Genomic DNA, 17615 nt, shown 5'->3' on the forward strand with positions numbered 1-17615 from the left:
TTTATGGTAAGATTTTCTTGTTTTGTTTTATTGGCCGTTTACCATACCATAAAAATAATATGTTATTTGTATTCTTTGGGTCACCATTATTACGGAGATATCTCATTTATATAGATTTTTTAAATTTTTTTTCTGAATTTTACTCAAAACTAATTTGCAGAAAATCTTGTTAATGTTAGCATCACCATCTTTTCAGATGCATAACATTTTTATTTTTTAAGGCTGACAAATTGGGTTATGGGCTTATTTTTTGCTAGAAGTGGTCATATTTTAGAGTGCATGACTTTTTAAAAACAGTTTTAGAGCATTTTTAAGGGTATTAATGAAAAACGATCTTTTTTGTGAATGTTTTTTTTTTGTTGTTGCGTTTACTGTGCGGGTCCAGTAGTGTCTTTTTTTACACAGATTTTTACGGACGTGTCAATAGCAAGTATGTGGTGATCTTTTGTGTATTTGTGTTTTTAATACTTTATTAAGTGTTTGTATGGGAATGTGTTATTAAGGGCTTATATTTTATTTCTTTATTTTTTATTTATTTTAATGTTGTAAACTTTTTTTTTTACCTTGTTTTTACTTTATACAAACTTGAACATGAACCAGTGATGCTAATCCAATCTCTACAGGGAAGACCCTTACACACGGCGGTCATACTTAGTGCTAGAACACAGTGTCTGCTGTAATATAGAGCCGACATCCGCTGCTTCTAATGCCGGCTCCGTTTGGGAGCCAGTGCCAGAAGTTGGACGTAAGCGAAGGTCCTGGTGTAACAATATTATATATATTATACAATATTATATATCAAAATTACCACAATGTGCCCTCTGCATATAGAGATAATAATATATAATATTATATACAATCATATAGTTTCCCCACATTCATATTTAACACCAGCAAATCCTAATTAATTTAGATAGCACAGCCCCCCCCCCCTGTATATAGGTAGTCACGGCACATTCCCCCAGTATATATGTAGTTCCCACACATGCCCCCAGTATATACGCAGTCCCCACACATGCCCCCAATATATATGCAGTCCCCACACATGCTCCCCAGTATATATGCAGTCCCCACACATGCCCCCAGTATATATGCAGTCCCCACACATGCCCCCCAGTATGTATGTAGTCTCATACATTCCCTCCCATGTATATATGTAGTACCTACATAGTCCCCACACATGCCCCCAGTATATACGCAGTCCCCACACATGCCCCCAATATATATGCAGTCCCCACACATGCCCCCCAGTATATATGCAGTCCCCACACATGCCCCCCAGTATGTATGCAGTCCCCACACATGCCCCCCAGTATGTATGCAGTCTCATACATTCCCTCCCATGTATATATGTAGTCCCTACATAGTCCCCACACATGCCCCCAGTATGTACGCAGTCCCCACACATGCCCCCCAGTATATATGCAGTCGCCCCACATGCCCCCCAGTATATATGTAGTCCCCAGTTATGCCCAACCTGAATATATGCAGTCCCCACACATGCCCCCAGTATATATGCAGTACCCACACATGCCCACGGTATATATGCAGTCCCCAGTCATGCCCAACCTGTATATACGCAGTCCCCACACATGCCCTGCCATTATGTTTACACAGTCCCCACACACGTCTCCACAGTATATATGTAGCCCCCCCACATGCCCCCCAGTATATATGTAGTCCCCATACATGCCCCCCAGTATATATGTAGTCCCCATACATGCCCAACCTGTATATATGCAGTCCCCACACATGCCCCCCCAGTATATATGTAGTCCCCCCACATGCCCCCCAGTGTATATGTAGTCCCCACACATGTCCTCCCAGTATGTATACACAGTCCCCACACACATCTCCACAGTATATATGTAGTCCCCCCACATGCCCCCCAGTATATATGTAGTCCCCATACATGTCCTCAGTGTGAGATTACATCTGCCTAATCTCACAGCAGCAGAGGAAATATCATCTCACAGCGGGAGAAGGAAGTGCTCCTGCACATTGTAACAACCTGTGGTGCTACAGCAAAGAGAGGCTCTGGTAACACCCCCAGAATATATAATAAGATTAAAACAAATATAAGAAGATAGCCGCAGTCATGGTCCCTGTCTCTATAAGTAAGTGTCGCTGGTTCATGATGGATTTTGATGGTAGATTTTGACATCCTCTATTTCATTAATCTGCACCACTGGTGAGTTTCTGCTGCAGATACTCTGCTGATATTGTAATATACTGTATATTATTTACACATATCTAAAAACTGCAACATTTCCATACAACAAACTTACAACATCTTGTCTAAACTTTTCAGAGCTGATGAAAAGTTTTCAGAGTTCCTGTAAATGACGATCAGATCTGCACATGTATCTTACATGGGGCTGGTGAATACTAAGACGTGTAAGCGGTTGGTGCAGCTGAGGAAATGTGCTCAGGGATCACTTCCTCCTCCAAGAATCTGGGACTTTGCTACATCTCTGAGCAGAGGAGAGAACTTGTGGGACTTGTAGCAGCAATGCCCATAGTGTTCATGTCTGGGTGGGACACGTCCACTATGCCCCACCTCCTGGAGGATCAGGGTAGCAAATCTGGAATTTCCTTCTGCCACTCCTGTCGTAGAAATCACTTCAAGCTGCCTGGCAGTCCGAGGGACTGAGCTGCCTTTCCCTTGTACAATAACAAGAGTCCCTCCTCATCCTCTGCACATCCAGGACCCCGGGAGGCTGCTGCAGCTGGACTTCTAGACCCTTGGATTTCTCCCCCTATGCCCCATGCTGAGATGCCCATCTATTGCCCCCTGCCAGCTGCCTCTGGGGCACTCTGAAACTTTGCAGTGAGTTGGGTGTCAGATTGAGCAATCGGCTTCTCTGGATCGGATGGGGATGAGGAGAGGAGGAAAGTTCTCTGGGATGGAGGGAACATGTGAGAGGGAATGGACTCTGCTGCTGGTGAAACACAAGGGGACACCAGCCTCTTACTTCTTCTTTGTGGTGATTTTAATCTTTTGCTGTATAAACTATGGAAGTGGCCAGGAACTGAATCCTAGAGGGAGGAATGTCTGCAAGTCCCCAGGGTAAGTGTGTGTTATGTATACATATATATATATATATATATATATATATATATATATATATATATATATATATATATATATATATATATATGTTATTGGTACCTTATCTTCTTCCTTTCAGCAGTCCTATTCTCTGGGTATGTGATGATCAGTGTGACAGACAGTCCCACTGAAAACTTTACCAGAAGTTGACAAACTTTTCTGCAGTCTGCTCACAGTTATAGAGGGAGATCAGTATGCAGCAGTGCCCAGAAATTCCCCCTCTGCTTTCCCCCTCCAAAACTCCATGACCTGCTGCCTCTACACAGCTGAGATAACGGAGCTTTACCCGGGGACTGATCATGGTGGTCTCCAGACTGGCAGGGCTCTCACAAAAAAGTTTGGAACAAACTTTTCTAATGTTAATTTAATCTCCTTCCTCTCAATTCCTGCCAGAAAGGGCCATTGCTGTGTACTGTCCCACATTTATCCATCCACGGATAAAGGGTATACAGGTTTAAGGGCATGTGCTGCATTCAGTGCAGAATTGGGAGTGTAATCCACAGTAAATAAAAAAAAAAAGAATTTTGGATAACATTTTACCAATCTGTTTTGCATATTGTGAACATTTTCCATGCAGTTAAGTTGCAGTTGTGTTGATGGAATCTCATTGAATAGTTTACTTTTACTGAAGCAATATTCCATTTCATATACAAGAAATTCATGTATTATAACATATATAAAATGATTGTTACTGTCCATACATTTGTATCTATTTGATATAGCTGAATAGTGCAGCAGCCATGATGCGTCCATGGGCATGCGTACTGCGGCTGTTTTCTGCTCGCTGGTTACAATATATTATTAACTGGTTGTTGGTTTATGGTTTTCTGGTTCTTTGGGTAAACAGCGGTGGCATGTGTGACTGTACTCCACGGCTCCTGTGTGTGTCGTCCCCCTTATAGCTATTTAAAGCTCATTATTAGTAAATGTTATACATTAGTAGGACAAAGGTGTACCAACGTTATGAGTTGTTTTTTTTTTTTTTGCTCCTAGATAAGATTTTGTAGTTGGTTTCTTATAACCAGTTGGACGTTTTATATAAGGTTGATGATCTCACAAACTGTGAATTTGGGATAAAATTTTAGTGGGGAGCGCATAAGGTTAAAATTGAGGCTTGAGCATCATGCCGAATAGAAGGCTTTAGGATACAGGAGGTGAGCAAAGGGTGGTGGAACCTGTTCAGGTACCTCACTGACAATTACAAGTAAGTACAGGAAGATGTCAGCCTCTTCACCAGAGCTGCAGCTAGGCATTATTTTATCCAACCCTGCATCTAAATACCCTCATTGGTTGGTGCATCTTTCCCATGATCCATCAGTTCTTCTGCATTCACAGATCTGCTGAGCTTATATCACAGTGTTTGACGTAAAGGTGACCCAAACAAGGAAGTGGTCAATAGTTGATCACAAAAAAACAAAGTTTGAGAGTTGTTAATAAATAACTGCCATTAAATTTGTAGACGCTACATAATATTTATCAGATATTTTAAACACATATTTATCTGTATATTGTTTTCTGAGGTGTACACTATGCTTTCATGATGGCAGTTTATAGATGCAAAAAAAAACATAATAGAGGCTCTATACTCCAGTTACCTATATAGTAGAGAAGGTACCCAAGATCTGCATTACCAGCACACACATGCCAGGGACCAGCCTAGTGAGCATCACTACAGATACAGAGATAACAGACGGGGCACCATTAATCACAGGTGGCTGGGCCATACATCTGGACTTATCATAGACACCTCACATCTGTATGAGGAGGGCGCACTTGTTGTGGATCATTGAGATTCAGAGTCTTTTGCAAACGTAAGAGTAAACTAGGGCTACAGTGAGGTTCAGAGTTCTCCAGACCTGCTCATATTAATCTTATGGGCCTATAAGCAGTTAGCTACAGAAACAAACATACAGAGAAACCTTATATAACAAATCTATTTTAGTTATTGACTTTGGGTGTGTTGACTCTTGTAATGTGTCAGATCCCCAGAAGTTGGACTCCACAAGAATTCAGAAGAATGGAGGCACCATATTCTAACCTGTGTTCTTCATGTGAGTAAGGCATGAGTAACTAGAGCTTTATTACCTACTGTGAGGCAGCCAGGACAGTAGTCTCTGGCAGCCCCAAAGAAATGAATGGACCATTGGCCGTAAAGGTGCACTGGAGCTTCACCTAAACATACTGAATACATTTTGGTCCTCATTCTCCTTTTTGAATGCCCAAGACAAGGCTATAACCACTATGATGGTCAGATTCCCAGGCCTTATCTAACCTTCTGTAAATTATAACACAGGTATAAAAAAAGTCTTTCTTTACCTGATACAATATGCAAAGTACAATGTCATTGCAATTTCTAAAGATCTGAAAACCCTGGTCCCTCCTGGTTCCAGGAAGATATGATAATGTCTCTATTTTATCCTTCCGTCCATCAGAGCATTCTGTCAGCAGGCCACATGACATTTCCTGATGTTCTTACTTCTACAACTTTGAGCAGATGACTTGAAAGGGGTTGGAATGTCGGGTTGATATTTTGGAATTTCCCCTTTTTCCTTTACCAGAACAGTAGTTAGCTATTAACTTAATGAATTAAAATGCACAGAACAGTGTAGGACAGGGGTTATATTAATACGAAAGGAGTGATTTTCAACATTGTTCACATGACTTGCAACTTAACAACAACTTTAATGATGATGATTTGCAGTGCAGCCAAAATTTGCTTTCTAAAAACATTTTGCACACTATTCATTGGAGTGCTGTAAGCCCAAAAAAGAAATTTCCCTTTTTTAATCAACCAATATTTAGGGATCATTTATGATACGATAACTCCACCGCCTCGCCGGCACATCTGGATACATATCCGACAGGTGGCTGCGCAGAGTTTTATTAGGACCGGGCTACGAAATAGATGCAGCCAAATTACTTGCCGGCTGAAACCCCTTCACGCTGGTGGAAGGAGAAAAATAATTTGTGATTATATCAGGCTTCTATGCCACTTTGTGGCGCCCCTATTGTCTGGATCAAAAGATTGTCACCTTAATTATTATAAGGTGTAACTGTGTTTGCAATACTTTGTCATTCTATGATGTCTATAACTGCAGTTTGGTACCAATAATTACTTATGGACATCTGGCCCTCGAACAGCTGACTTTCTGCAAATCGTGTGCAAGCGTCGTAGTATCTTCCCTGTGAAGTCAGGCCATTCAAGGACCATAATACTATTGATTTTGCATAGAGAAGCATGACATCAGCAGTTCTCCCCATGGAGAAGCATGGAGTAGGAGCAGAATGAGTAGTCTTGAGGGTACAGTAGCAACTGCAATTTTAAACTGTTATGGCAGGACCCATAAATGTCATAAATAGATGATAAGCGCGATTCCCACTATCTCTTGAGCGGAGGTCGGCTGACCTCCTTCCCGCAGCCAGGCTGAATGGAGAGAATGAGGCATGCATGGCCATTCTCTATTTAACTCTATGGAAGTGTCATCAAGAGTTGGGACCATATTCTCGGCACAACCATGGAGCTGAATGGAGTGTGGCCACAGAAGGAAGTAGGCCAGCAGATCTCTGTTCCCAAGATAGGTGCAGGGACCCTGCGGATATGTCAAGAATATTTTAGATGGAATTACCCCTTTAAGTTGCATTCATGCCGGCAGGGAACCTGTCAGGCACATCTAGCCTCCTCCCCCCCAAACCAAGGTCCTACTGCTCTTTCTATAGTGCTTTGCTCTGCATGATGTTATTCGAATTAGTAAGCGGCTCCTGTGAATGATAAAATGAGCCTCCACTCTGCATTGTAATCCTTTGAATTGAGTCAGTCAGGTGTTCCTTAGCTGAGTCAGGCTACAACACCCCCTTCCTCCTCTGTCCTCCAGTAAACATGCCCCCTGCGTGCGTCCTGCACACCCCCTGCACACACCTCCTGCTAAGCTTCAGCACAGAAAGTGGTATGACCGGAACAATGGTTGACTCAATTCCAGGATTACATTATAGAGTGGTACCCACAATTATACACACAAGGTAAAGATTCCCAGCAGCAGTTTCTATTAGCTGGGGTAGAAAAGTGTCCAATCACTGCAGAGGATGTGGTTGCATATAGGTCATGGAGCCTTAGGGAAACAATAAGGTATGTTTGCCTAATGTAAAAAAAAACAGTACTACAAACTGTACATTATAATTGTTGCATCTGGAATAGATTTCACTTTGGAGACCATCTCAAATTTTCGCTTAAAATTTTCCTTCCAGCCATAGATGCCACTGAAAACATATTTATATAATATTGTAAAGTGGCCAGTGTGAAGAATAATTTTTGAGGTAGAAGATCTCAGTAAGTTTCCCTTAGGAGGGGCCCCGGCATGGCGTAACAGAGTATTGATCAGTTCAATGTGTTCAACATCTAAGCAAAGGCAGTAACTATCGGAAGCCTATATCTCACCTTCCCAGCTGTGTATCCCTTGTGCTTAATGAAGAGTGACACAATGAGAATGGATTTCTCATTGACAGCCGGAGAATTCCATAAAAAGTCATTTCAGAAATTACCGCCAAACAGCAGCCATTTCCAAATGATGTGTATTGCCGGTTCCTTTAATTTTTTATAATAACGCGCTGTACCTGAGACTTTTCTAACAGTTAATTATGTTACGTCTCCTCAACACTTCAATTATATTGCAATATATTGCTTTTGGAAGGCAATAAATTTCAGCTAATGTGATGAATATATCCTTTGCTTGAATTCTTTATGGATTCTGGAATGAAATCCTGGAAGGTATAATTGTAGCAAGTGGCAGAACTTAATTAGGAGATTAATACTTTTTTTGCCTTTATAATTCCTATAGTGAAAGTTTTATTCCTGTTGGGGACAGTTAAAGAGAGAATGGAGGGGTCAGATATCATTAGCAGCGTTTTATCTACTGCCATTAATGTAGACATTTTCTTTACTCCTTACTATATTCTTTTGCTTGTAGGCAAGATATGGCCTTTAGCCCAAATACACAGCACTATATACTAGCATGCCATATGATGAGTTGGATTTATATATAAGTCTAGCAGCTTCAAGTTACATTATCATTTATACAATATGAGGGAAATTTATCACCACGCTCTCTGGTTTCTTGAACTACTTTTGGAGCCTTTTTTTTAATCTCAGTTGAGACAAAAAAAGTCTCAAATGAGACAAAAATCATTATACGAGAACATTTATTACTACAAACCTCAATGTATTTCAATGTATCTCAAGGTGTGCAGCCAAAGTGAAAGACCCGTTGTCCATGAGTGATTTTATACTGACAAACTAACTCCATGTGCATTTAGGGTGTAGCAGACAGAACCCAGAACTACTGAAGTGATATCCTGATACAGTTTAACAGTTATGTGTTCTTTTTGGTAAATCAAAACAAAAATCTACAACCGCCCTCACTCTAGCCACATAGACATGAGCATTGAAGAAGCGGCAGATTGTGTTTGTGTGTGTGTGTGTGGGGGGGGAATATCATTTACTTACTTATTGCTAGAGCCATGTCTGCTTGTTTTTTGATCTTTGACTTTTAAATGCAGAGGTTGTTACTAAAGTAATAATGATATTGCTAATATATTTGACTTTTTGAGCGGTGTAGACTAGCTTTTCGTTGGGTACATTTTGTGCCCAAAAATTGCACCAAAAAGTTTTTGGAACCTAAAAAAAACCTGGAAAAATGTAAAAGCAGTAAAAGTAGGTTAATCTAGACATTATGATGCTTAGTATTTTTTCCTGGGATTACAGTATTGAAGACCCCTCTATAGGATATGCCATCAATATGATATTTGAGGGGAACAGACTCTATAACCTTACTCTGGCATTGACTCCGACATCAAAGCTGAAGGGAACATGGCGCTCTCTGCCTATTCATTGTTTACCTCTGGGATCCCCCAGTCAGATATTGATGATATGCCTTAAGGCTAGGATACAGTACTACCACAGGGAAATCTACTGTGGCGTATCTGCACCAAATTGAAATAAAAAAGATATGTATACTCACCTTTGGCCCCCATCAGTCTCAGTACCACCAGCCATCTGTGTTTAGGTCATAACCTTTGTGACTACTGAAGACAGAATGTTGTTGGTTTTCTATTACCAGTGAACAGTGCAGTTTGGGACATCAGATGACATGTTCAGAGTTAAACTGATGGGACATATATCTGAATCTAATTTAACCTCTGTCTATTTCCAAGGGGCGACTAGTTGAATTTTTAAAGCTGCTATGAATATGAATGATGATGAAGACATGTAATTACTCAAACGGGGCACTAAAACAGTAAAGTGTCTGAAAAGTTATTAAAATTTTGTCATACATTTCAATAAAGAAATACTGTTAGAAGCAGACTCTATCATCTTTGTACATATAGTGAAACAATGTGAGATAAAATTTAATGCATGTCTGTACTACCGTATATTCAATGTGCATGTAGTCTGGATCTTTGATACCTGTGATTACAATCCTATTTACTATGTCTAGGAAAAAGCTATTTGGTGCCAGCTAGACGTTAACTTTTTTTTTTGATCAGCTATAAGTGGTTATTTTGTTATTTTATATTCTCATGTATGTAGATATATTTCTAGGAAACTTTTTGGTAATTATCCATAGGCAGTAGAGATGAAATTTGACCTAAACTACTGTTAGAGCTTCCATAAATTCCATGCACTTTTGCTTGCTAGATCCAACTGTCCAATTTTCATTTATAAAATATTTAGCACTGGTTCTTTTACCAGTCAGCTGAAATATATAAAATTTCTATATAACTAGAAAAAAATTTTTCTATATGGTTTGCATATTTTGTTAAATTGTTGTCAATGATACTCCCTTGATCCATGTCGTGGATCGAGGGTACACCCGTGCTCCGCTGTGTACCTGTCCCCATCCCCCTGCCTGGATTTACCTCTCCTGGCTCCTGGCTGTACTTTGGGTCCCAGCGTGTAAGTCGCATGCCTCCTACCTCCGCGCGCACCGATTTCTCAGGACTTAAAGGGCCAGCGTCCTCCTGATTGGAGTTTGCTAATCCGGCTCAGCCCTTATAATCCGGCATCTCCCTTCCTTCCTTGCTGGATCTTCAGCATCATTTCCTGCTAATAGAAAGCCCTCCAGTGTTCCCTGTGTTTCTCTGTGTTCCAGTGTTACCAGTGTCTGTGTCTCTGCCATTCCTGTGACCTGCTGTGCCTTCCAGGGTTCCTGTCCAGCAGAATCTCCAATCCGTGCCAGCATCACCAGTATTCCTCCGTGTTTCCTGCTGTTATATCAGGTTTGGACTGTTTCCTGCCGTACTACCTTGGCTGCCACCGCAGGCCTCATACCATCTCCCGTGGTGGTCCAGAGGGTCCACAGACTCTTCCAAGAGACTTTTCTACTCACTTTCCCTCCTCAAGTGTGACAATGTTAAATTGCTATGGACAGACTGATGTCATATTCTCACCTTCTGAGCCGATTCCCACTCCTTTTAGCCAGGTACTGTACTCCAACAACCTGATGCTACCACGTGTGCAATGATTACAAACAGAAAGAGTGTAGAAAAAAATAGGCTGAACCACAAATATGGGTAGCAATAGGAACCATCTCTGTAATTTGCAGCTGGGGCAGTTGGCTCACACACGGGTACGTGAAAACCTCACACACCTGTATGAGTCTTTAGAAATGAATTTGTCTTTATGCTAGTTATTTAATCATAGCACATGGATAGAGATGAGCGGATTGGGACTTTAATAATTGACATGGTTTGTGTAATGAAAAGTTGTGCAATTTTCCAATATACTTTTTGTATCAATTCCTAATGGTTTTCTGGATCTCTGCTTGCTGTCTATGGAAAGCTGCTACATTTACTTCCAGTGGATAGAAATCTGTCCATTGTCTTGTGATGGATATGCAGGTGCACAAGCAGTTATTATCATACAGCTATGATTATTCCCTGTGATATTAACGACTCATGCCCCTGCATGTCCATCACAGAAACAGTAAACATAGGAGCTTTCTATAGAAGGACAGCAAGCAGAGATCTAGAAATCTGTGAGAAATTGATACAGAAAGTATATTGGAAAATTGTATGCCTTGTACTAACACAAACAGTATCAATTATTTGCTGAAGGTGGACAACCCCTTTAAGTTCAGGAGCAGTTGTGTCTCATGCGACCCAGACATTTTAGCGGATTAGCAGACATGCAGCAAACTGACACCCCTAGCTACTAGCCATTGCTGTGATTGGCCAGGCATGTCCGGGAACATGTCCGGGTTGCACAGGATGCACCCAAACCCTGTACCTGAATTTAAGGTTCAAATCCGCTCATTTATATCCATGTTGAATCAACAGGTAGCATACTGACAAATTAATTTTTAAGGGCCCATAAAGGTGCCTGTGTGTGAGGCAACTGCCCAAGCAGCAAATTCGGAACAGTAAGGTTTCCGTGATTCACACATAGAACATGAGTTGCCTTGTGGTGGGTGGACCTCTGGTAGTGGCAGGGTTCTGAGGTACGAACCCGACAGAGAGCTGTTAGTGGCCCAAATCCCATTGCTGAGCAGCAGTAGAGTTTGAGCCCACCACGTCTCAGAATGCAACTTGTCATAATGAGAACAAGTTGAGTTCAAAATCCATTGGAACAAATGGACCTGAAATATGTAAGAGAGATGCAATTATAGATGCAAAAAATAATTTCAAGAAACCCTGAAGTTTTTAAGCAAGGGGATTTCTCACAGATTAATGAATGCCAGATCAAGGGTAAGCTTCCTCAGCCAACTAGTTTTGTTTTTGGGAACTGTGGGAAATGCTTTTTGCTATATTTCAGTTCTGCTTTCCTGAACAGAACAGTATTTGAGCTTCTTTCAACAAAGTTGTGCAATGAAAACTAAGAACTTCATAAGGATATTTGTACTAACTTACAGGGATCTTCAATCGACTTCCGTAAACTAGAGAAAAACTCAACAAAAGACAACTTATTACATATATTTTCTTTTACATATTTAGATTTCTTGACAATGTAGAGCTGGTGTTTTTGTTGAAGAACTTTTTACCTTTTACCGAAATGTATTTCTGCGTGAAGTAAGCCAGCCTGGAATCTGAAGTTCTCGAAATCCAAGTTAAAAGATAGGACTACATGATGCAGCATTTATGGTAAAGGTTGTACGTTAAGATGAACAGGTTATTATGATGTAGCATACTGAATAAGTGGGGGGCAGTAGTGGCTTAGAGAATATCAGGTCTAATGGTAAGAGAAACCTTTCAGAAGACTGGATAGACATAATATAGATGTGTTATTAGAGTCATATTAAGGTTGCATTTGTATTACAGGCAGTCCCCGGGTTACATACAAGATAGGGTCTGTAGGTTTGTTCTTAAGTTGAATTTGTATGTAAGTCGGAACTGTATATTTTATCATTGTAATCCCAGCCAGAACTTTTTTGGTCTCTGTGACAATTGGGTTTTAAAACTGTTGGGTTGTCATAAGAATTAGGATAAACACTAAAGCTTCATTACAGACATTACAGACACCAGTGATAACTGTTACAGCTGTTTATTGTAGCCTAGGACTAAAGTACAATAAATTACCAATATCCAGAGGTCCGTTTGTAACTAGGGGTCGTATGTAAGTCGAGTGTTCTTAAGTAGGGGACCGCCTGTATATCTTGTTCATGTTTGTAAATGAATATGAAGCAAATCCTTCATTCCCCCGGGAGTCTTCCAAGCTAATAAGGAACTTTGAATAGTCTTATCTATCTGTTAGTTTGCTCTTTTAACATCTTTAAGTGGTATAGGGCAAGATGAATTGCTTATGTGTGAAATAACTTGAAAGAGCAAAAAGTTGGAAAGGAGAAGGTAGTTTTATGAGTAAAATCCAAAGAACATTGGCTTGTTGTAAAGTGCTGACTCATAAACCTATATAATCATTGGAACGGCTGCCCAGGTCCTGGTTCTAATTGCTGTTGGAATGCAGTGTAGCTAAGTGTTATGTTGCTTAATGTGTTTAATGTAAACTGTATTGCATGGCCCATATTGGGACACATTCCATATGCTATAGTCTCTTGCTCTAAAGTGAGTTTGAGTATCCCCACATGTTGCTTTGTTTTTCTGTATGACTCCATTAAAGCAAAGAGGGGGCTGACGGATAAATATTCTCTTATCCCCATCACTGAATGTCCTGGGAAATGGTCACAAGAGTCCAATAACTTTAAGCCAAGGACTTTTTATTTATTGTTAGATTTTTTTTTATAGAAACAGAGAACCAAAAATAACAGGATAATATGAATAAGAGGTAAAAAAGAGCCCAAAAGACCCATTGACTAGAAAGTCAGGGGGGCTTTTGTTCAGGTGTCAGTTTGCATGATGAAAAAGTCCTACATGTAAGACCTTTTTTTCCTAGGATTTTTGATGAAGCTTCTTAACAGAACCCCCAATACAGATGTAGCCTAACATCTCAACATTTCAGTGTTCTACACGTCTGCAACAGTATGAAATGGGCAAAGATTTTATCAGGCCATACAATAATATTTGTTTTATTTGCCACCAGTATTACTAACCCAGAAATAGAAGGTTGATGTCTAATCAGTTTTGGTTTATGCTGTTTGGCACGGACAGTATAAATGTTAGCCTTGTGTATTGCCATGTCTCTCTATGTGACAGCAGCATTGCTTCTGCTATTAGACATGACATTTTTTATTCAGATTGAGTATGAAAACTTGTTGTCATATGCAGAATTGACAAGTAGAGATGAGAAAAACTGATGAGTATCAGTGCCACCTTTCTTTGGAATAAGTAGCACCTAATCACTCCGGTTTAATCAAGTCTGTGGGGGAGATGTATCAGATGTATCAAGTGTCTGAGGAAAAATTGTTCTAGTTGTCCATTGAAACCAATCAAGGCACAGCTATAATTTGATAAACAGCTGTGGAAAAATGAAAGCTGACCCTTTTATCGGTTGCCATGACCAACAAGAAAAGTTCTGAATTGTGAGCCATTTTAAGATACTGAAGACACTGGCGCCATATTTCATTGCTCTAATCTCGCTGCCACTATGGCCACACACTCAAGAAGCACAACTGTAATGCACAGCTTGACTGGGATTGGAGATGCTCTAACTCTTATATAGGCAACTAAAACATTGATCAACTGTAGTGTCAAAGAGGGTAGTTAGCAAGACAGTCCAAGCATGCCTCTCCCCCGTAGCAAACCGAATGCAAGGTATGGATTCCTTCTGTGGCAATTCAGTGGAATAATACAGACTCCCAGGTCTTTCAAAAAGAGTAAACATATTGGGGGTCATTTACTAAGGACCCGAATCGCTTTTTTTGTCGGGTTTCCTGAATTTTTCCGATTTGCGCCGAATTGCCCAGGGTTTATGGCGCTTGCCATCGGATTATGGCGCCTTTGTGGCTGGCATGCACGCAACAGAAATTGGGTGGAGTGGCCTTCGGAAAACCCGACGGATTCGGAAAAACCGTGGAATTTTTTAAAATAATGTGTCGCTTCACATGCACTCACCTGCAAAAATCGAAGGAAAACACACACACACAATCAAGAAGTAGTTTATTTTTGATTATCTCTTATAGGGTGCAGCTGTTTTTGTAATGCCCTGGGTAAAGAGTAGCCCAATATAGTGGGCATCATGATTTTAATATCTCTGCAAACTGGAATTTTGTCTTAATCCAAAGATCTATAACATCAGTAAATACTATATTTGAATGTACTAATACAGTTCTAGTAAATCCCCTTGCTATATATAAGATGTACCCTATGCCATTTGAAAGCTAAGAATACAGCATCATAAGTGTATCTGTGTGAAGTATGTGTTTTATCCCTGTATTAACATCTTTACAACACTTTCTTCAGAATAGAGTTTGGCACAAGGATTATTTAGCAGCATTTCTAGACAAGTTTATTCAATTGTTCTGACATTTTAATCCAAACAGCTGCAATATTTGAAATAGTATATTGTGGAATGGATTGTAATGTACAGTATATTTAGTACAGACTGTCTTCTGTACTATGGAGTATTTGACACATAGAAGCCATCTATGGATGAGAGTTATAGTTTTAAAATAAAATTGTAGAAATTTATGTCCTACACATTGGGGAAAATGTGTCTTTTATCTTAAACCTACCTCAGGCAGATACAAGATACCACAAATTTAGCACAGTTCCTTTATAGGTTTGGTGCACTTTTTTCATGTACTTTGGATCAAACTTTTGTGACAAATTTTTGGTGTAACTTTTTTAGCCACCCCCACTTTTTAAAAACACAAAAACGGTCTGAAGTAGTTCAATGCATATATAGTAGTACAAATTGTGCCACAATTATATAGCCTATACCAGTGGTGGCGAACCTATGGCACGGGTGCCAGAGGTGGCACTCAGAGCCCTCTATATTGGCACCCATGCCCAGAGTTTGCCAGACAGGACTCAAGGACTCTTGCAGTCCCAGGCAGCCCAGGACCCTAGAAGGAATCTACAATGATAATCCAAACTTCTTCTCCTTCTTTCTACTGTATTGGTGTCCTCAAGTGCCTATACAATTTAAACCTGTGACACAGCAGCTAGAAATAAGTTACTGCTTGAATTGTCGCATTGGGACTTTGCGGAAAATATGTAGTTTTTGGTTGTAGTTTGGGCACTCGGTGTCTAAAAGATTTGCCATCACTGGCCTATACTGTAGATTGGCTTAGTTCCAAAAAGAGCCTTGTTGTCTTTTATTAGCATTTAGACTCCTCCTAGCCTCTTGTTTCTGGTTATTGGACCCAGGAAACTCACATATTGGAAGTTGTGTACACTTGAGAATTGGTTTTCATGGGTGATTTAAGTGTCTCATACCCAGGAATCCCTAAAACTATATGCAAATATTAACTCAAAGCCATTTGAAACAAATTTCTTTATTCCCTAGGAGCCCTGTCAGTAACTTGCTGGCTAGCTCTTGCCTTAACGTTATACCCTCTTCACTGACTCATAGTATCATTGTATATAAGGCTGGAAAAAGATGCCATTCCATCATGTCCAACCTTTAAGAATTAAATAAATGTTTTATCCCCATAACCCATGATATTTTTTCTCTCCAGAAAGTCATCCAGGCCCCTCTTGAACACGTACATAGAGTCCGCCATAACAACCTCCTGCGGCAGAGAGTTCCACAGTCTCACTGCTCTTACAGTAAAGAACCTTTGTCTATGGTATAACAATCTTAATGTGTTGCACACTTGGCTCCTAGGAGCTAACAACGGCTCAGGACCGGTCCACAAACAGTCCCACAATTAAAACAAAAGAAAGAGAAAAATTACTCTGAATGGAGCTCCAACAATCCTTTATAAATTCTTTATCGATCCAACACAGGATATTGCTTGATGCATCGATCCTTTTCAATGAGTATTGCACGTCTCCACAGGTTTCTGACAAGAATAGGTCACCATTCAGACCAACTCCATCATGTTTCCTAATCCTCCTTCATTGCCATCTCTCTTTAAGACAATTTCACTAGAAGAAATACGCGTACGGATAGTGTAGTATATTCTTTGTAGTTTAAAATTTTATTAAAAATATACTCACAAAATATTTGTAAAAATGTGAATATCTAGACATAAGCATCCTGCTTATGTCTAGTTATACGCATTTTTACAAATATTTTGTATTTCATATTTAAATATTTAAATATTTTAAATTTGCCAGCTAAATGTGTCTTTGACTTATATTTAATAATATAATAATACATTAAATTAATTAAATAATGAAATTAACAAATTTAAATAATTTTTGAAATACACAGCTATTTGATTCTGGCGTGCATTGTTATCCATTTTCCCCCTGTTTTGGTATTTAAAGTGTTACATTTATTCAGAACAATAATATAGATTAAACGATGTTATATACATTATCACCAGATTGGGGAGCATTACAGTACATGAAATCATGGAACAGAATTTTTGATATAAAAGAGAAGGTAAAATACATTGACAGTTTCACTATTATCATAAGTAAAGAGTGGTGAGGCTGTATTTTATGTGTATAGAATCCTACTGGACTGGCTATAACAAGGCATTGGTTCTTCAGTATTATTGGAAACTATGTTACATTCTACTATTCACGTTGTAAGGCCTGAGAGACAGGAGAAGTTTGTAAAATGTAAACATTTAACAGTGAGTTGTACGTGGGATTTCCTGTTAACCCTCCTATTCTCTGTGGGCCTTGCAGGAACTACACAATAATTGTAGCTGACAGCACAGGCTGGTTGCAGCGGCATCAATATTCATGTACATCTTGGAACATTCTCTTCCTGTGTCTGCTAGCATTGTTAGAACACTCTTCTCCACTTTTACAGGAGCACGTGATTGTTAACTTCACTCTCCACAACCACTGCCTGTTACTGAAGCCATGCGTCCGCTCACTGCTAATAAACTTCTATCCAGAAAAGCTAACACACTTCCACAACTCTCAATTGCTTCTTTTATAGTGCTATGAACAACTGTGAGTTACCTGATGGCCTATGCATATTCATACATTCAGCAAG

At 39.8% G+C, this 17615-nt stretch overlaps 1 protein-coding gene across 1 annotated transcript in view; it reads left to right on the forward strand.

Annotated features, from left to right (window-relative positions):
• The first annotated feature begins 706 nt into the window (after positions 1-706).
• SCARF2 (scavenger receptor class F member 2) overlaps positions 707-17615 on the forward strand; it is a 121384-nt gene continuing 104475 nt past the window's right edge. The window contains exons 1-2 of the mRNA XM_072126540.1: positions 707-745; positions 2847-3070. Of these exons, the coding sequence (XP_071982641.1) occupies positions 707-745; positions 2847-3070 (263 nt within the window). The remainder of the gene's footprint in view (positions 746-2846; positions 3071-17615) is intronic.

Source organism: Engystomops pustulosus, chromosome 1, assembly GCF_040894005.1.
Source record: "Engystomops pustulosus chromosome 1, aEngPut4.maternal, whole genome shotgun sequence".
Classification (NCBI taxonomy): Eukaryota; Metazoa; Chordata; class Amphibia; order Anura; family Leptodactylidae; genus Engystomops; species Engystomops pustulosus.